Below are 20,186 nucleotides of genomic sequence, written 5' to 3' on the forward strand. Positions count from 1 at the left end.
CATGCTGCTTGGGGACACGTCCAGGCCGAGGCCAGTGAAGGTCTGCAGCGACGCACGTGACGTGACCACTGATGGGACATCACATCTGGTCCACAGGGGGTCAGAAGCAATGGGGACCCTCAGTGCTAGAATAGAGTGCTGGTGAACAGGTGAGCGGTTTACGTTTTTAATGTTAAATGCTTTTCAGGCCTTCATTAATTTTACCTTTAGGGGGGGGCGGAAAACCTGAGGTACGGAATATTTCACATGAACATCCACACGCAGGACTGAATATTCCTCAGTGAAGACAACAAATCAGCAACCACAGAAAAGCCAATAATCCGGAATCATAATATATATTCAAAGTGGGAAATGGACAAAGAAATGACATTTTCAGTCCATAAAAAAATGCAGCCTCATAAACTGGGTCCTAACGGGTCCATTCTCGGTGTTTTGAGCGCTGCCACACCGACGTCCATTTATTTCCAGTCCAATCTGTGGTGTTACAAACAATCCGGGCCCTCTGCCCCCCCCCCCCCCCCCCCCCATTACAATAAAACCATCGGATTATAAAAAATAAATCTGAATAGAGAATCTGGGAAGGCGTTTCTAGGTTCCAAACTTCTTCTGTTTCATTGGAGGAGGCAGCTGAGGCAGGATGTCACCGAGCGGCCTCTCCACCAGGACCAGATCCCCATCGTCCAGCAAGTCCATGAAAAGCAAGGGCTGCAGGGTGTCCAGGAGAAAGGGCAGAATTTGAGTAAAAAAAAAAAAAGGGGAAATAAGTTAAAAGCATTAAAAATAATACTATACGGGCAGTTTATCTCACAAAGTATTGTCTATATCACCATTGTTTTTTAGGTTTGGCTCTTATGGCGTTCACTGCGCGGTAAAACGTTGATATGTTAATTTTAGGGCTCATGCACACGACCGTATGCCCTCCGAGACGTACGGTCTGTGAGCGGGCAATATGTCCCGGAGCGGCATACATAGGTTAGTATGATACTGGGCGCATCGGGCTGGCCGTGGGGCTATTGTCCCGCGCTCATATGAGTGCGGCCCGATGCGCACAGTATCCTAGTAACCTATGATGCTGTGCGCTCCCGTGTGCACAATGTATGCCGCTCCGGGACATATGGCCCGCTCACGGACCGGTTGTGTGCATGAGCCCTTATTCTGAGGGTCAGTATGATGATAGAGGTACCAAATTTATATGATTTTTATTATGTTTTACTACCTTTTGATTAAAAAAAATGTTTTGTGCCGTGGTATCCTGACACCCATAACTTTTTTTTGCTTTCCTATCGACACAGTCGCATAAGGACCTTTTTTTGGGGGGGGGCAGGCTGAGCTGGGTCCAAAGCGGACTGGAACCTTTTTGATCGTTGGATCACTTGTCAATACACTGCTATACTTTAGGTGACTAAGGGTAATTAGAGCATCCAACCACTGACTGCAGCATTTAAGGGGTTGAAATGGCAGGGATTAGAGTTATCTACAATCCCGTCCTATGCAGCAGGCCAGCTTCATATCGTACAATCTTTACACGTATGCTGTGGTGCATGTAAGGGTTAAAGAGTATTTGTCAGCATGATCAACTCTACTAAACCAGACATAATGGGTTGATCGGGCTGATGACAAATGCTTGATCAAGCCTTCTTTTCTCTGTATGTTGAACAGTCCTTGGAGCACTGCTTCTGTAACGCCCCTGTGCTCTGCCCCTCATTTACCATCTACCCCTTTAAGAAGAATGAAGGATCAAGGTCCTACCTGAAACCTTTTGGTTATTTTGAAGGCATGCGCATGACTTCTCCTCGCACTCTCGGACAGCTGTCTCAGCGAGTTCTGGTTCACCAGAGGGGTTTTATCATCAGGCAGAGGCTGTGGTGATAAGAATAGGATGACATATAGATGCATCACCAGGGCACATCAGTCACGACACCATCACCAAATAGCAAAACTGGACACATCGGCAGATTGGCATTGGTTGGGATGGGGCAAGATCGGCCCCAAGTAGTTCTGTTGCTTACCAGAGACTTATCCAGGACACAGAACATGTAGTTATCATGCAAAAGAATGTCTTCAGCCCTCGTGGGGTTAAAAGCGATGCCAGTGATGGGAGTATCGCGCTCAACCCAATCCCGATGGAGGCCGCGCTGCATGACTTTTCGACTCCAGTCCGTGTACTGCTTTTGAGCAATGCTGAACTCCAGGATCTAGAGGGCGAGAGAGGCAACGTAAGAGTCGTGTTATAGGGAGACCCCAAAGGAAAGCGTCTCCGTCCCGAGCAGAACCCACCTGCTGGTCGGGGTAAGCAATGACCAGGTTATTAGTGGATGGATGGATTCTGATGGCTGCAGGAGTACAATTGTATTGAGGTACTGAGCATTCGTACTGGAGGAAAGACAAGAAGAGGTTAATAGAATATACGCTCCCAACGTCCCTTTTCTAAAACTGCAGGAATAATTAGGTTCTTCTCACTTTTAGCTTCTTCACATCATATATATCAATCTGAGCATTTGCAGAGGCCACGGCCAGTAGGGACCCATCTGAACTCGCAGCCAAAAGATGCACCGGGTGGGAAGAAGCTGTGAAGAAATATACTTTCTGGTTAGACTCTTCTCCGAGGCCGCGGGGCTAAGGCTGGTCAAACGGCCGTTAAAATGGCAAAATAGTCCATTTTCAATCTGATACTTTTCTGAAAAATGGACATCGCTTTCAATAGTATGGGAGCTGTCTGGCCGTGAAAACAGACAGAATAGGACAAGTCCTGTTTTGAACAGAACCACAGACCGCAATGGTTAGGAAGACATCAGCCTGACGGCCGTCACACATCCATTGGTCATTGCCGTGAGAATGTAGCCTAAATCAAACAAATCTAAATCAATTTGGGGATTTTTATCTCGCTGTTCCTTACTGTTTATCTCACCGTACCCAGTACTGGAAACCCACAATGCAGCAGAACAGATGGGCTGCAGTATTAGGCACAGTGACGTGCGCAGAGTACAGGACCCCCATTGGTCATGAGGTAGGACCCCTTCCTATCTGATACTTCTTGTAACCGGAAGACGCCTTTAACTCCAGCTCCAGGATCAGTATAAATCCATCAGCCTGGGTTTCGTTGCCAGCTTCACTCAGGCTGAGGATCAGGACAAGTATTGGTAACTTGCCCCTCTAAAGCCGCCGCCAAAGGCTACTTTGACACTCGCGTTTGGTGCGGATGCGTCATGAATCTGCACAGACGGATCCGTTCAGATAATACAACCGTCTGCATCCGTTTGTATTATCTTTCACATGGCCATGACGGATCCGTCTTGAACACCATTGAAAGTCAATGGGGGACGGATCAGTTTTCTATTGTGCCGGATTGTGTCATAGAAAACGGATCCGTTCCTATTGACTTACATTGTGTGTCAGGACGGATCAGTTTCGTCAGACGGACACCAGAACGCTGCAGGCAGCCTCCAGAGCGGAATGGAGACGGATCGGAGGCGAACTGATGCGTTCTGAGCGGATCCTTTTCCATTCAGAATGCATTAGGGCAAAACTGATCCGTTTTGGACCGCTGAGCCCTGAACGGATTTCACAAACGGAAAGCCAAAACGCCAGTGTGAAAGTAGCCTAATTTGTCATAGGCACATTGCACAGGAATGTGCTGCAGGCAAAGAAAATAACTGTATCGGGAGGAACAATCGTCGTTACTATCGTTCATCCCCCATACACAAGCTATGACGGCTGCCAGTAAATGCAGCAAACGAGTGGGTAATGAGAAGGAACACATTTCCTTATTCCCCCCCCCCACTGCCCAGACTATCGGCAAGTGTAAAAGGGCCATAATACTGCACGCTAACCTGACCGATATGTACAAAATTCCAGTGACAATACAACGGGAGCATCATCCTGAACCTCAGTGGCGGTACCCCAAATCTATCAGCTAGCCACTACTCCAGGCTCAGCATTCACAGTCACGCTCTGCAAACTTTACCGAAATGTCTAACTTTTTCTCTTCCCCTTTAAGATGTCTCGTACCTGACGGACGCTCTAGTGTGCGACTGTGCTGGCAGGCGCCCTCCGACAGCTCCAGGACATGAACACGTCCCCCCTCTGAGCCCACATAGAGGCGCTTGGAGTCAGGAGAGAAGAGAAGCTGCAGAGCCGGGAGCTGAGGCACTTTGGGAACCTGTGAGGACACAAGGAGGTTATTAGCTGTGGATATACCAAGAAGGCTAATGAATGCGACACCGCAATATCCAGCGCTCTCCGCGGGTCCGACTCACCCGGCTGATTCTTAGATTATCCTTATCGTAATGAAGCCTATGAAGGAACAGACGGGAAGATGTGGCATAAGAGACCCATGAACCGCAGCGGGAGATGGTGCTGCAGCGGATGCACTCAGAGCCCTGAAAGGAGAAGACTGATTAACCCCTACAACTCTATGCATAAGAAGCAATGCCTTTGATTAGGAGTAAGGGCTCATTCACACGACTGCATCTGCAGACCCATCAATTTCAATGGGCTGCCCCGCAAAAAAAAAAAGATAGAGCAGATCCTATTCTTGACAAGCTGATAGCCACGTGCAGTCCGCAAATTACGGAACGCACACGGGCCGCTACCCGTGCGGTCGTGTAAATGTAGCCTAATGCACACACGCTATACAATATATACACACACATATTGCTCTCGTTCAAGATGCGGCATTTTCCGTAACTTTAAGCATAAAAAAGCCGCTGACAATGCGTCAAAACACGGTTTTCAAGAGGCATTAATCACATCTCCAAACAGCAGAGGCGCAATGCTGCCACCTGGTGGCGCTGCTCACCTTTCTCTTCAGCTGCAAAAGAAGTTCTTGCTCCTTGCTTACATTAAGAAGGTCACCATCGATTCCTACAACCCACAAATATATATTTACAAAATGGCTCCGAAAGTTAACACGGTCATGAAAGTGACATGATTCATTTGTCGCCTATACATAAATAAATGGTATGCATTATATAACCTTTTATTAGAAAAATAAATCTGCTTTCCCCGGGAGACTTTTGAGCAATTAAATTGGTCATGATGCGATGCATTAAAGGGGTTGGCCCATCTCATACATTCGGGGGCATATTTCTAGGGGTGTCTGATAGCTAGGAGTCCTAGAGGTGCACCCATCTCTAGAATTGAAAGCAGACCATGCATACGCGCGGCCACCTCTATTCATTTTCACAGGACTGCCGAAAATAGCAGAGCAGCGCGCTCGGCTCTTTTCTAACGCGCCATAGAAATAAATGGGAAGTGCAACATGCAAGCACAGTCGCCGCTCCATTCACTTCTATAGTGCTCGGCTCTTTTCGGCCGTCCCATAGAGCTTGTGCACTCGCTCGAAACGCCCCTTGCGCACCTCAGATGTACAGTTATGTCCGAGAGAGTGAAGGGATTTAAATACAGGTATGAATATCTACCCTGGAGTAACGCGACATACCCGATTCATTCGTCTGTCCCAGTCGCCACAGCTCTAGATGTCCTGGAAACTGGAACAGAAGCAGTCGGGAGGCTTGGGCACAGGATACAAGATGGCGCTATCGAAAGAAAAAGATGGTCAATACAAGGACAAACCTAATCATAATCATTTCTATAGACAAATTTAAACTTTTCACCTATCCACAGCTTAGGTCCTAAATAGGTTGCGCCGTGCAAAGATACTGATGACCTAATCCTGGGGATAGGTCATCGATATCAGATCTGCGCAGTCTGAGCTCCCGGCACCCTCGCCGATCAGCTGCTTGAAGAGGTAGCAGCGCTCCACTTCAAAATTACCTGTGCGTCACCAATTCCAACTGCTCTACCCATTCAAGCCCTAGGCCAGTGACATCACGTTCCTCCATCACATGGACTATGTGCAGCTCAGTCTCATTCCAATGAATGGGGCCTAGCTGCAATACCAAGCACAGCCACTATGCAATGCAATTAAATCGAATCCAGCCGGCACTTTCTGTATTACCTGGTGTTGCAACGGAAAGGAGCATCACTCCACCTGGAGCAGTGAAAAAATCCAGCAAACCGCCAAATTGGCGTTTTTTTATTCACTATGCAATGTAAGGCGCTGCGCTTGTTATGCGCAGCTCTCTCTGGAACACTGCTACCTCTTCAAACAGATGATCGGTCGGACCACCGCCGATCGGATATTGATTGCCTATCCCGAGGATAGGTCTCAATATCCTTGCACGGCACAGCTTTTTTAAGTGTCTATGGTTGGTGCCTGACACCCGGGATCCCCACCAATCACAAGAACGGGGTCCTGCCTCTCAGGTTTGAGTAGAGAGGCGGTCAGGGATGCATACCGCTGCTCCGTTAATCTGTAGGGGACTGCCAAAGATAGCCAAGCACTGCACTCGATTATCTTTGGCAGTCCCATAGATAAACTGAATGGCAGGGCACAGGTTCGATACAGGAACAAGGTACTCTGTTCTCGTGATCGGTGGGAGTCCCAGTGGTTGGACCCCCACTGGACAGACACGTACCTGTGCATAGGTGATAAATTCAAATATTGAATCATCCCCTTTTAGAAAACCTGTACAAAATGTACAGAGTCACTATGGAAGTCTAAGAATGGCTGCAGACAATCATAGCATCTGGAGACCATCAAGAGTATTGCAGAACCTTCCAGGTCTACCCAGCATGTTACCTGGGCCTGGATTACACTAGTTCTGTCACATCTCTAGTCCTAATGGGACTTACATGAGGAAACGTGATTTTTCTCAGAGCAGCTTCATAGGATTTTGTTTGCACCTTTTCCATCAAAGGTCGTGAGACAACGTGGCCATCAACACCTGTTAAAAGAAGAAGAACCGGGCTTCAGATCTGATGCTCAATGTCCTCGTTGTTCTATGGAATCTGCGGATCTGACGACACATGCTATGGCAATGTACGGCATTAAATGTATTCTGCAGAGAGGTACTTGATGTCATACAGAAAGATTTCTCAGTACATATACCCCAGGATCCTAAGGTGTGCATTTTGGGTTATGTGTCAGAGTTGAAAACATGCTCAAAGTGGCTATAGGTCGTTTGCTATATGTGGCTAGGAAACTAATAGCTCTACACTGGATACAAGCTGACCCTCCGAGTTTAAGAGCGCGGTTAATTACATGTTAGTATATGAAAAGGCTGTCTTCCAGAAAAGAGGTTGTCCCCTCAAATATGCAAAATTATGGGAGCCGTGGCAGGTGTATGTGCGGTCAAGTAATATTATGGGGTAAAAGTACAGCAGATACCGGAATGGGGGGTTGGTTGGTGCTGGGGGGGGAAGGGGGGTAACTGTATGCAATTGGAATATGTATACAAATTTACATGTAACGTTGCATATGTTGAGAATTGCTTCTTGATGTAGCTTTATGGTACGATGTTTCTACTTTCTGTAATACGTGAATATAAAACTAATAAAAATGATCTGGTTAAAAAAAAAAAAAAGAAGAACCACCTTTAGAGAGGAGGCAGAGCGATGCGATGTGTTAATCAAACCATAGTGAGCAACATACCTCCAGAGATGAGAGCGGTGCTGCTGTGCGCCACAGCCCTTACATCATGGGTGTGATATCGAAATGGCTTTGTGCGAACCCACTGTTGCTCTGGCTTCCCTGCCTGAGTGGCCAAACGTTGGAACTGGAGAATGAGCCCTTCAGCCGTGCCCACCAAGAGGCTATCCTCAGTCTGCCAGGACAAATGAGCAGCACGGGTCAGCATGATCATTCATTACGTTTTTATAAGACGTTTATAATAATGAGCAAGTGCGTCATCACCTGGTTCACCGCCAGGCTTAGGACGTCACAGCTCGTCACGTTGTAGGTGCGGATAAGCGTTCCGTGGTCCAATTCCCAAAACTGGAGTTTTCCTGTGGAATCCACACTGACGACTTCGCCGCAGGACAGGACGGCCACGCTCCACACAACGCACTCACGAATCTGTACATTCGATGGCCGGCGGTCCACCTTCAGTCTGTGAAGAAGATGACCTAATAGGAAACGACGCAACAAACCAATGAACTACAGGTCTGGTATAGACAGCAAAGATGACAGACAGTAGAAGTCAGATACTAGATCTTACAGGCCATGTACACCTTTGGGGGCGATTTCTTTTTATTATTATCATTGCATTGTACTCATTTTGAGCTATAAATGTTGAGCCCTTTTCCCTGCACAGCATTGAGTTTATCTGGTAGCAGGACCTGAATTTTCTCTCTGCTCCTCAGGCAGGAGCTGAGGCTCTTTATATCCGATATCCTAAACTCTCATTATAGCTCAATCCTTAGTTTACTGATAAGAATGTGGCTTAAATAAGTGTTTAGGACCTTTTAGTAATTCAGAGATAAGGTTTATCAGATGACCGGCACACGGTGAACGTACCAGTCACACAGCTAGACAAACAGTTAAATAGTGACTGCTGCTTTATTTTATTTTGCTAATGTGTAGGGACAGCGACAAGGAAAATAATAGTAATATACTTTATTTAGGGAAAAATGTTTATTTGTGGTAGAAAACTGGGGCTGAAATGTCCCTTCGCAGCGCACTCTCAGATGAGCATTGCTAAGGGCCATCCGTCTTCTATTAGCATAGGAGAGACGGGCTGTGCGGGAGCTGCGGGCCTCTGCCTGCCCTGCCCCCTCACAGCCTGGTGGGCACAGGAGCCTTAGAGTTCCGTCACAGGGGCTCTATACCAGTAAAGAACTGATCAGTTTTATCCCCATGCATTCTGAATGGAGAGCGATCCGTTCAGGATGCATCAGGACGTCTTCAGTTCAGTCTTTTTGACTGTTCAGGACGGAGATAATACCGCAGCATGCTACGGTTCTATCTCCGGCCAAAAAAAATGAACACTTGCCTGATCCGGCATTTTTTTCCATAGGAATGTATTAGTGCTGGATCCGGCATTCAAATTGCCGCATTGACGGATCCGGTATTCCGGTCTGCGCATGCGCAGACCTTTAAAAATGTGGAAAAAATATATATACCGGATCCGTTTTTTCCGGATGACACCAGAAAAACGGATCCGGTATTGCAATGCATTTTTCTGACTGCTCAGGCATTTTTCAGACTGATCAGGATCCTGATAAGTCTGAAAAATGCCTGATCAGTCAGAAAAAATGACATGACAGTTCAGGCAACGGAGCTGCCTGCCGGAATCAAACAACGCAAGTGTGAAAGTACCCCTATGTGTTAAAATTAAATGTAGCTTACCCCTTTTTATTAAATATAATGGATTGTACACTCTGTATGCTCACTGACCAGCGCTGTCAGTGAGCTGCACTCCCGGCGTGCTGTAGTGACGGTGTAGGGAGGCAGGGGGCAGCTGCTATACAGTATTTAAGGACAGTTAAGGCTACTTTCACACTGGCGTTTTGAATTCCGTTTGCGAGATCCGTTTCAGGGATCTCACAAACGGTTCAAAACGTATCAGTTCAGCCCCAATGCATTCTGAATGGATAAGGATCCGCTCAGAATGCATCAGTTTGGCTCCGTTCCGCCTCCATTCCGCTCTGGATGCGGACACCAAAACGCTGCTTTCAACGTTTTGGTGTTCGCATGGCGATACGGAGCCAAACTGATCCGTCCTGACTTACAATGAAAGTCAATGGGGGCGGATCCGTTTTCACTGACAAAATATGGTGCAATTGAAAACGTTTTGACTTTGTTCTTCATAATGCAAATGGATCCGTTCTGAACGGATGCAATGGTTTGCATTATAGGTGCGGATCCGTCTGTGCAGATACCAGACGGATCCGCGCCTAACGCAGGTGTGAAAGTAGCCTAAGGACTGCTGATACATGCAGAATACAAGCCACCGGAAAGTTTAGTTATATTTTAGGCATAAGTATAAACTACATGCTGCCACAATGGGGTAGCATAAGGCGCCTTCATCGATGTGGGCACACACCCCATCCCCCAATGCAGAAACAATACCCTACCCTCGTACTCACCTGATGTAACACTAAATACTCTGATGACCTTGACAGAACCAGTGACAATCTGAGATCCAGAAGGATGCCAAGCCAGGCACAGGATACGATCTGTAGTGGGAGACAGAGTAGGACAAAATGACGCTCGCCCATCAAGATCAGTCAGAAGCAGCCGACGACCGCACTAGATCGACCTGCCAATCACCTTTCTGCCGGTTCAAGGATTTCTCAAAGACAATCTTCTCGGGGCTGATGTTGAACAGCTTGACGGAGCCATCTTCACAGCAAACCTGCACCATAAAGGAATGCACCAGGTGAGGGGAGAGCATACAACCCAGAGAGATAATAGCATTAATGCTGGGGATGTGGTACATACGGCAAGTTGGGTGCCACTGGGACTGGCCGCAATGCCCCAAATGGGTCCTCCGAAAGCATCCAGAGAATATTTAACACAGAGCTTCGTCAGATCATACTCAACGATCTCCCCATTCAGACCGGCAGAGAAGAGCCGACCACCAGGGGCCCAGCATATGGACTGCGTGGACCTCCGATCATCACCGGGAATAACCTGCACAACAAAAACACAAAAGGGGGCGATTTACTAAACCCTTTACGCTATTAGACAAGCCTACAACCAGTGACCCCGCTGCGGTTATACCACCATGCCCGGCTTCACCCGCACCTACTGTGTCCTACCTCCAAACCTCGTAGACTGTAAGCCTCGCGGGCAGGGCCCTCTCCCCTCCTGTACCAGTCTGTAATCCGTCTTGTTCATGCCTAGTGCAGCTGTCTGTATTCTGTATGTGCACCGCTTATCATATGTACAGCGCCAGGGAATGAATGGCGCTTTAGTGATAAATAATAATATTATGGGGTAAAAAAGTAGCACATTATGGAGCCCGCCATTTGTGCACCATAATTTGCAATGTGCCGAGAAAAGGGGATGGGGTGGACGCAGACCTATCTCCAGAACGGAGCCCGCAAAGTGAATAAAGAGTAGCCGCGCATGCGCGCCCACCCGCTGTTCATTTCAGGGCCTTGTTCTCTAGATGGGAGTGGGCACCTTTCTGACATTGACCACATATCCAAGGGCCCCTTTCACACAAGCGAGTTTTCCGCGCGAGTGCAATGCGTGACGTGAACGCATAGCACCCGCACTGAATCCTGACCCTTTCATTTCAATGGGTCTGTGCACACGGTTTTTTTCACCCATCAAAATAGAAAAAAAATAAGTTATTTTGCAGGTGACAAAATCGCTTTAATTACACCCATTTCACAAACCTCTTTGAGGCAAATTTACTTTGTTAATGGGTTTTTCTGAGTGTTACATACTGGTGACCTATCCTGAGGATGGTCTGACAACCTGCACCCCTGCGCTTCGGTGGGCGCCGGATCATACCAAGCACAGACCTGTCCACTGGATAATGACCCCCACCGATCTGATACTGGTGATACTCAAAAAACCCATTTACAGGGGTCGTAAAGTTTAGAAAATCCATGTTGGGGGTTGTAGTTTTGAATCAGCTTAGCAGTGCCGTATGTACTGATCGGCATACCGTCTCCTGGTAGTAGTTGGCAGGAAAGTTGTAAACCTCCACAGATCCGTCATTGCGAGCCACAGCGAGCCTCTCCGTCTCTTCCGAGTACGCCATACAGCACACGCCGGACGGCACATAGTCAAAGAAGCGGACACGGTGCACCTTGAACTCCCCCATACCTGTATAATGACACAAGAGAGGCAGAATTTAGTGTGGACGTACCACGCCATGAGACCACGTGACCCTCTATGTAAACGATCGGCTATGGGGAACATTTTTTGCACCTCTATTACGGCCAGGCATCCGGTCCTATCTCTAGGATGCTGCCTGTTCAGATCCTCAGTCGGAAACGCCCCATGGCAACATACCGTGAGCGGAGTAATGTCCGCAGCAACCAATCACATCCAAGTTCTTATTTGTCGCTGCTGCTTCAGGAAATGTAAGCAGCAATCTAATTGGTTGCTATGGGCAACCCATCCTGTGGTGATTCTCCACATGTGAAACTACAACCCCCAGCAAGCCCTGCGAAAGATTCGGTCTGCAGATCCACTGGGTAGAGACGACATGTGGGTTGCATTCACGGGTGGCGAATTGTCACAGCAGCTCTGACACCAGGATCACATGATTACCAGGACTGCACTGTTGGGCCTCACATACAGCAGCCAATCAGAGGGCAGCTTTCATCTGTAAACTGCTAGTGCTCATATAAAATGAAAGGTGTAGTTTGATTAGCTGACCTGGCTGCCAAGAGAAACCAATCAGGGAATAGCTTTAATTTCTTAACCTGCTGAAATAGAATGAAAGCTGTGCCGTGATTAGCTAGCCTTGCTGCCAATAGCAACCAATCAGAGCGAAGCTCTCAATTCTTAACCTGCTCTGGTACAATGAAAGCTGCGCAGTGATTGGCTGCTGCGGGCAGTTAGGCACTGGGTACTACGGAAGGAAGGTAACTGGCTGTCTCTGGTGCATAAGGTCGAGGGAATGTTATTCGTGTCACACGGTGGACAGCACTCACCCCGGCTCTGCTCACGTTGCTCCTCTTCCTTCACGTGTGCGGCACAGTGCACGGGAAACGGAAACGCGTCATACCACAAGCCCCGCCCTCGTCGCTGCAGCGCCAAGTTCAGTTCCCGGTGGAGCGGCCGGTGGTCACCGAGGAGGATGGTTCAGATCGTCGTGTCCAGGTCTGTGGCCCTTGTCCCTGCAGAACTACTACTCCCAGTGTATCCGTCCGCCCTGACCAATCAGTCCGCGGGTCTCGTCCTCCTGAGACTGATGTAGAACTACAAGTCCCAGCAGATGCTTTCAGTCTGTTATTCTGTATGTGGATAAAATGCATTCCTGGCCAGTCTGTGAGTGTAGGGGGACTACAAGCCCCTTCGTGTCCTGTGGGTCTCATTCTGTGGCACCACAAGTCCCATCGTGTCCTGTCAGTCTCATTCTGTGGCACTACAAGCCCCTTCGTGTCCTGTCGGTCTCATTCTGTGGCACTACAAGTCCCATCGTGTCCTGTGGGTCTCATTCTGTGGCACTACAAGCCCCTTCGTGTCCTGTGGGTCTCATTCTGTGGCACTACAAGTCCCATCGCGTCCTGTCGGTCTCATTCTGTGGCACTACAAGCCCCATCGTGTCCTGTCGGTCTCATTCTGTGGCACTACAAGCCCCATCGTGTCCTGTCGGTCTCATTCTGTGGCACTACAAGCCCCATCGTGTCCTGTCGGTCTCATTCTGTGGCACTACAAGCCCCTTCGTGTCCTGTGGGTCTCATTCTGTGGCACTACAAGCCCCATCGCGTCCTGTCGGTCTCATTCTGTGGCACTACAAGTCCCATCGCGTCCTGTGGGTCTCATTCTGTAGCACTACAAGCCCCATCGTGTCCTGTCGGTCTCATTCTGTGGCACTACAAGCCCCATCGTGTCCTGTCAGTCTCATTCTGTGGCACTACAAGTCCCATCGTGTCCTGTGGCTCTCATTCTGTGGCACTACAAGCCCGTTGCGTCCTGTGGGTCTCATTCTGTGGCACTACAAGTCCCATCGTGTCCTGTGGGTCTCATTCTGTGGCACTACAAGTCCCATCGTGTCCTGTGGGTCTCATTCTGTGGCACTACAAGCCCCGTCGTGTCCTGTCGGTCTCATTCTGTGGCACTACAAGTCCCGTCGCGTCCTGTGGGTCTCATTCTGTGGCACTACAAGCCCCGTCGCGTCCTGTGGGTCTCATTCTGTGGCACTACAAGTCCCATCGTGTCCTGTGGGTCTCATTCTGTGGCACTACAAGTCCCATCGTGTCCTGTCGGTCTCATTCTGTGGCACTACAAGCCCCGTCGTGTCCTGTCGGTCTCATTCTGTGGCACTACAAGCCCCGTTGCGTCCTGTGGGTCTCATTCTGTGGCACTACAAGCCCCGTCGCGTCCTGTGGGTCTCATTCTGTGGCACTACAAGCCCCATCGTGTCCTGTGGGTCTCATTCTGTGGCACTACAAGCCCCGTCGCGTCCTGTCGGTCTCATTCTGTGGCACTACAAGCCCCGTCGGTCTGACGTCACTGGTCTCAGTGACGCTTCCAGTCTGGTAGGGTAGCTGCATAGTAAACCAACAATGGCTAGAGACCTCTGCTTGCTGTAAGTGAATGGAAGCCTCAGTCTGGTCCAGGTTGCAGTGCCGTTCCTTCACTTCCTCTGTGTAATTCCAGGGACGCCCCGGGGCAGCCGGCCGAGTGGTTACTTATGGAGCTGCAGGGAGAAATAGAAGCCCGGAAAGAGGATGGACTAACCGGGAAAATGATGGGCGATCTGCACTACACCAAGGAGGTGAGCGTGTGAGCCATGCTGGGAAACCCCACTCATCCGGCACCTGATAATCCGGAACTGACCAGAAAAGGGAGACTGAGCGGAGATAAGAGTCTGGATTAAAGGGACGTGCCAGCTCCGATCTGATATAAGACGCCGCCGGTGTGATCCCAATGGTGTAACTCTGGCAGAGCTAGAGGTCCTCTTCAGAGGTTGCAGCATTTGTGATGTAATAACATATCCTCGGCCATTCATTTCCCTGCTGCTCCGATCCGCCATTTTTTTTGGGCTGCAGGCAGCGACGACATATACTCCATGTGACCGCACAGCAGCGTCCGGGTATACGGCATGGAGGATCTGAACAGCGGCAGGAGAATGAAATAGTCTCACAATTGCTGCTTTGTGGGACATCTTCTTAGATGGACAACCCCTTTAAGAAAGAAATTTGATTAAGGCCTGATTTACGCAACGGCTGTCAGCCCAGGAAACGTGGTCCGTGTGACAGACGCATCTCTGGAGCCGACCATGGCTCCCCGAACTGACTGTATGTGCCGTCAGTTCCTGTCTGATCGATTTGAACTGACATCATCATGCGAGCGCAGTGCGATAAATTACTAAGATACAGTCGGTACAGGAGAACCGCGGTCGGCCTGGTGGATGCGGGCGACACACGGAACGTGTTTCCGATGGTCAGCCCTAATAGGAGGTTACTGTCATATTACTGCAATCCGGACACAAAGGGAATGCATTTGTGAGACTGATCCGGATGCGGATCCGTCTGGCAAATGCATTGCAATACCAGATCCGTCTTTCCGGTTGTCATCCAGAAAAACGGATCCAGTATTTTTTTTTAAAATAATTTTTAAAGGTCTGCGAATGCGCAGATCGGGAAACCGGATCCGGTTCTCCGGAACACTTAGTCCCGGATCTGGCATTAATACATTTCAATGGAAATTACTGCCGGATCCGGCATTCCGGCAAGTGTTCAGGATTGTGTTCAGGCCAAAAAACGTAAGAGGGACTGAACCGATGCATCCTGAACGTATCGCTCTCCATTCAGAATGCATTAGGGTAAAACTGATCAGTTTTTCCAGCATTGGGCTCCTGTGACGGAACTCAATACCGGAAAAGAAAAACGCTAATGTGAAAGTACCTTAATCTCATACACTTTGCTGGTACTGTAATACGCTGCGGTTTTTCCGCACAAGAATCCGCCTCGTGTGCAGGCAGGTGGTCTTATGCTGCTTGATTACAGCGCCATCTAGTGGCAAAGTTAGTACAGAAGAGTGAAGAATAAAGCACTTCGGCGCTTTCACATGGGGGGGAAGCAAACGGAATGCTTTTTAAAGGCTTCCGTTTTGCATTCCGTCATAATACAAGTCTATGGGCAGAAGTATAGTTTTTAGAATAATTTATTTATTAATAAACGAGAATTACTTTGAATAACATAAGATTTGTCCGGATTCCTCCAAGTGAAGTTTGCCTGTCCATAGATACAAATATCTGGCATCTTATGAAGTTGTCTCGTACCATCGTTTACTTTTCCTTGTAGTGATTGATTTTTATTTTTATTTTTTCACTGTGAGCGTGGAAAATAATGAATACTCTGCCAAACCATGTGCAAAAAATGCACTGTACGTGGCAAGGTTTGAAAAACTCTGCAGCCTGTAATACCAGGTTCGGCCACAAGGTGTCACACATACATAGCACATGACTGGAAGCTTTGGAACTATGGATCTACAGTGCTATGATGTCCCACGTCACATGACCCTAGGATGGGGTGCACAGAGGTTACGGGGGTTGTCCCACGGAAAAAGATTTTGTTTTTTAAACCTGCACTTTGATCGGAATACTTTTGTACTTGCCTGTAATTAACATTTAGTATAGCCAGTGAGCTATTCAATGAAATCCATCTGTATAGCGCCCTTTTTCTAAATTCTCCGTGCAGCTCACTCAGGTGGCTGCACATGCTCAGTTCCATCCTTCAACCGTCTCCAGCTGCAGCAGAAAGGACACAACCCCTGAGCTGCAAGCTGGAAATAAATCTAGCTAGGGGAATTGCAGCAATGATATGAGATCTGATTCTTACATTACTCATAGGATAATTCCTATGGGGGGGGTTTTCCCATGTCAGACAATGGGGGCATATTGCTTGGATATTGTCTGATAGGTGCGGGTCCCTACATTGAGAACGGATCCCTGGAAGTTGTGGAGGGTGCACTGTGCATGCGCAGCCGCCCTCCATTCATTTCTATGGGGCCGCCGAGAATAGCCGGGCACTGGCTCAGCTATTTCCGTCAGCCCCATGGAAGTGAATGGGAAGCGGTGGCTGCGCAAGTGCGGTGTGCTCCCATTCACTTCTATGGGGAGAGGACCTGGTGGTGGCCGGACCCGACCAGCACCTTCCCCCCCCCCCCCCCCTGCTCCGTTCTTGGTGTAGGTTCAGGTCCCAGCACTTATCAGACAATGGGGGGTTAACCCTTTAAGGGATCTATACCTGATTGCTGTTTGTGTTTTCATTCAGGGGGTTCCTGTTCTTATCGTTGGACATCACATCTTGTACGGAAAAGTGGCACGTCTGGAGAAGCCGTTTGCCGTCCTCATGAAGAGTAGCAGTCCCTCCTTGGGCGACGCAATGGACACCGGAGATGTGACGGAGACAAAGTATAATGTGACTGCGCTGATTAAGAGGAAAATAATTTTTAAAACCCGGCCAAAACCCATCATCACCAATGTGCCCAAGAAGGTGTGAGGGGCAGGAGACGGTTCTTGTGGCGGTGGCGGGTTTGGACTTTCACGGAGCAGCACTTGATCTGGAACAACCTTTCCTTTGGTGGGACCATAACTGAATGTATTTCTTCTGTTATATTCTGATCCCCCTAAAGAAGGCAAGACCCTACGTCATGTATCGTGCCCCTGCTAGCTCTGATCTAGGACACTAGCACTGGCGCCATATTTAAAGGGATCTCATCAGGGCAGATGTCCATTAGCTTAGAGTCTTATCAGAAGGGGTTGATTTTTCTTTTACTTAAAGGCATTATGCCAAGTTTTTAACATATCCCCCCTGTCCATGTATTCTGACCACTGGGACCCCTTCAATGTTGAGAATTAGATTCCTTTGTCTTCCTATATGAATGGAGCAGCGGTCGAATATGTGTGCTGCCAGCGGTCCCCTAGAGATGAATGGAGCGACAGCACACGTGCTCCACCACTGCTCCTTTCTTCCGGGAGGACACAGGACCTCCCCCTTGTGATCGGTGGGGGGGTCCCAGCCATCATTCGCAAATTGTGTGTAGATAGTAGAAGTTTAAAACTTGGCACAGCTCCTTTGCTGGAGGTCCAGAAGTGCCCATGACGGTGCCCTGACTCCTCAGGGTGAATTCACAGATGGCAGATTTGTTGCAGAACGAACATCCGTTCCATTCATCTCAATGGGGTTGGTTCAGCAGGAGGCACAACGTCTTCTGCAAGCCCCGTTCAGGTGCAGTGGCCGGAATTTTGCAGAAAATCTACCGCCTGCAAATTCCCCCTTAGGGACCAGGAGCGGCGAGACCTCATTCATAGCAGCCGCGGCAGGGAGTCTGGCAAGTGCAAGGCCATTTTGTAGGTGTATTTTATTAGGACTTCCACATCCGATGGAGCTTCCCTTTAAGAACTTTCAATGGGAGGACAAGGCAATGTGGATTTCCTACAGCCACCCATGAGATCTGAGATCCACCAGGATCTACTGAGCACCTAAGAAATGGTACATCGCCCGTGCACTGAATATTCCTGTAAAACCGTTTTCTCTGCACTTTTCTGTCTATGGATGTATTCTTGTTATAAAGAATTCCAGTGGATCACTGTGTTCCGGTTCTATACGTTTACTGTACGGCAGAGTGTAGAACAGGGGGCCGCCGGGTCCGCCAGAACCCACCCCAGCTGGACTTCACACTTCTCCTTCTGCATGCGTTTCAATTCTAATCAAGGGGACCCTTCACTGAATTCTATATGCCCCCCTCCCTGTTATCCTATCGATATGCTATAAGTGTCTTGGCTGGGGGGGCTCAATGACTTGTGTTCTTGTCAGTGAACCAAATGAATTAAGAAAATCTAATCTTGCAAACAGAAGCAGAAGTGGAATCCAATAAGCACATGTAATGGTTAATCAATGGCTCTGAGCACGAGGCCGTCCAGATACCGCTGTATGTGCAGATGTGAGGGATGGTGGCGTCCACTGCGCGACACTGGAGGGGATACGCCTGGGGTCTGTAAAACGCAGATTCCCCCATAGGTCAAGTAACGTACACTTCACTATAAATGGTCAGTCGTTGTGCTCGTCTCCAGACCCCGGCGTTCCTAAATCACGTCACATTATCATCTGCGGAGAAGAACGTCATCCCAATCACTTTGCTTTATTTTACGAAAATGCAGATCACAAAATAAATAAAATAAAAAATAACATAAAAGATTTCAAAACTGTACAAAGGTAAAACAAGCTGACGTTGACCTGGAACTTGTCGTATTTCACGCTGCATGCGGAGACCGCGCCGGACCCTGCCATGTGCATAGTATTTGCTTTAGGACTGCTGACAGTTCTCTCTGGGCGGTGTATGCAGCAGATAAAAAACGGATCCTGCGAACATGGCCGATCACTAACCAAGCCGCCTCATACTGTGTGGATCTATAAAACGTATATATGGTAGTGCTTGTATTATCTGCAGCACACGTTAATACAGGGCAGCCATTGGTCTCTCCAGTATCTAAAGTCACATTTGGCGACTTTGTTAAGGCCAATAGAGGGAACCCCCATCTAGGGGCCACGTCAATGGGAGAGTTGCATAATGGCCCCTTAAAGGGGGCTGTCTCACATCATCTCTCCACAGGACAATTAATAAATGTCTCATTGCTCGAACCCCAGCTGATTACCAGGCCCCCATTTCTCCTCACTGCACAACCGTGGTGGTTGTGCAGTGAGGAGTTTGAATGGGGGATCGGTCGAGCATGCGCATTTCTGCTCTGGGGCTGAGGATGCTCGGCTGTTCCCATCAGCACCATAGACCTTGAACTGAGTAACAGGACCGCCGTCAGGACCCCTTTTCTGGATACCTAAATATCTATTCTGGGACAGTCCCTTTAAATTGAAGAATTAATGCTATTAAAGGGGTTATCCACAGGACAGGTGATAAATAACCTCCTGAGAACGAGGGGTCTCCAAATCCCCCAAACGGGGGGCAGCGATGTGCTACTTCTGTGGGGCTGATGCTTACCGCTCTCTGTCAGCCCCATAGAAATGTAGTGGTGGACAGACATGCCCTACTTCATTCAGAGAAGGCATTCGTAGACCCCTCGTTCTCGGATTATGGTTGGACCACCCGCGATCTGTTAGATCGGTGGACAATCATTTTCCTGGTGCAGGCTTTGCGGGTTCTGTAGACAATTGGTGCAGGCTGCAGACCACACACTATGGCAGGGATGGCCAACTACAACTCCCACCATGCTCTGCTGTAGGCATGCTGGGAGTTGTAGTTTTGCAACAGCTGGAGAGCCTCAGGTTGGCCATCCCTGCACTATGGCATATGTAATAGATGAACTCCAGCCCTGCCTCTATTAGCCTAACCCTGAGAGCTGGAGCGGAGGCTGGTGGTTTCATCTACAGGAAGAAGAGCGGTGACATCTGGACAACACGATGCATAGTATAAGGGGACAAGGCGCAGAAAACGCAGTGTACTGGAGAATGGGACACGAGACAAATCCCTGAGCGGCTGCGCAGGCTGCCTGCTCTTATAGGGGTTGTTGCATATCCTCAGCATCACAGTCTTAGGCCAGGTCTACACGACGACATTTGTCGCGGGACAGTTTTTTTAATGATAGTCTATGGTGTCGCACTGCGACGCGACAGTCGCAGAAAGATCCATTCGAAATGGATTTTTCTGCGACTGTTGCATCGCAGTCACAGCGTGTCGCAGTGCGACA

At 48.7% G+C, this 20,186-nt stretch overlaps 2 protein-coding genes across 3 annotated transcripts; one reads left to right on the forward strand and one right to left on the reverse strand.

Moving 5' to 3' along the window:
* Positions 1-317: 317 nt before the first annotated feature.
* UTP4 (UTP4 small subunit processome component) lies at positions 318-12,508 on the reverse strand. Of its 2 annotated transcripts, none has more exons than XM_040409961.1 (17): positions 12,463-12,508; positions 11,466-11,626; positions 10,286-10,477; positions 10,115-10,199; positions 9,931-10,020; positions 7,757-7,968; positions 7,496-7,667; positions 6,697-6,788; positions 5,441-5,537; positions 4,799-4,863; positions 4,257-4,379; positions 4,009-4,159; positions 2,461-2,567; positions 2,278-2,373; positions 2,010-2,195; positions 1,750-1,860; positions 318-705 (listed from the first exon to the last, which is right to left on the reverse strand). In XM_040409961.1, exons 2-17 carry the CDS (start codon positions 11,622-11,624, stop codon positions 589-591), a joined length of 2,055 nt encoding a protein of 684 aa, XP_040265895.1. In that variant the 5' UTR covers positions 11,625-11,626; positions 12,463-12,508; the 3' UTR covers positions 318-588. The 2 variants fall into 2 exon arrangements, with proteins under 2 accessions (XP_040265895.1, XP_040265896.1); XM_040409962.1 differs by lacking the exon at positions 12,463-12,508 and adding an exon at positions 12,232-12,252.
* An 8-nt stretch (positions 12,509-12,516) lies between these two features.
* CHTF8 (chromosome transmission fidelity factor 8) lies at positions 12,517-18,014 on the forward strand. The gene is made up of 3 exons (XM_040409963.1): positions 12,517-12,631; positions 14,135-14,252; positions 16,756-18,014. Exons 1-3 carry the CDS (start codon positions 12,609-12,611, stop codon positions 16,981-16,983), a joined length of 369 nt encoding a protein of 122 aa, XP_040265897.1. The 5' UTR covers positions 12,517-12,608; the 3' UTR covers positions 16,984-18,014.
* Positions 18,015-20,186: the final 2,172 nt, after the last annotated feature.

The sequence above is a fragment of the Bufo bufo genome, chromosome 10, assembly GCF_905171765.1.
Source record: "Bufo bufo chromosome 10, aBufBuf1.1, whole genome shotgun sequence".
Classification (NCBI taxonomy): Eukaryota; Metazoa; Chordata; class Amphibia; order Anura; family Bufonidae; genus Bufo; species Bufo bufo.

Coding starts and splice junctions, on each gene's coding strand:
- CHTF8 (XM_040409963.1), top strand. CDS start 12,609: ATGGTTCAGATCGTCGTGTCCAG. Junction 12,632..14,134: donor GTTCAGATCGTCGTGTCCAG/GTCTGTGGCCCT, acceptor GTGTAATTCCAG/GGACGCCCCGGGGCAGCCGG. Junction 14,253..16,755: donor ATCTGCACTACACCAAGGAG/GTGAGCGTGTGA, acceptor GTTTTCATTCAG/GGGGTTCCTGTTCTTATCGT.
- UTP4 (XM_040409961.1), bottom strand. CDS start 11,624: ATGGGGGAGTTCAAGGTGCACCGTGTCCGCTTCTTTGACTATGTGCCG. Junction 6,789..7,495: donor CACCGCTCTCATCTCTGGAG/GTATGTTGCTCA, acceptor TTCTTTTAACAG/GTGTTGATGGCCACGTTGTC. Junction 2,196..2,277: donor TTGCTTACCCCGACCAGCAG/GTGGGTTCTGCT, acceptor CTCGCCCTCTAG/ATCCTGGAGTTCAGCATTGC.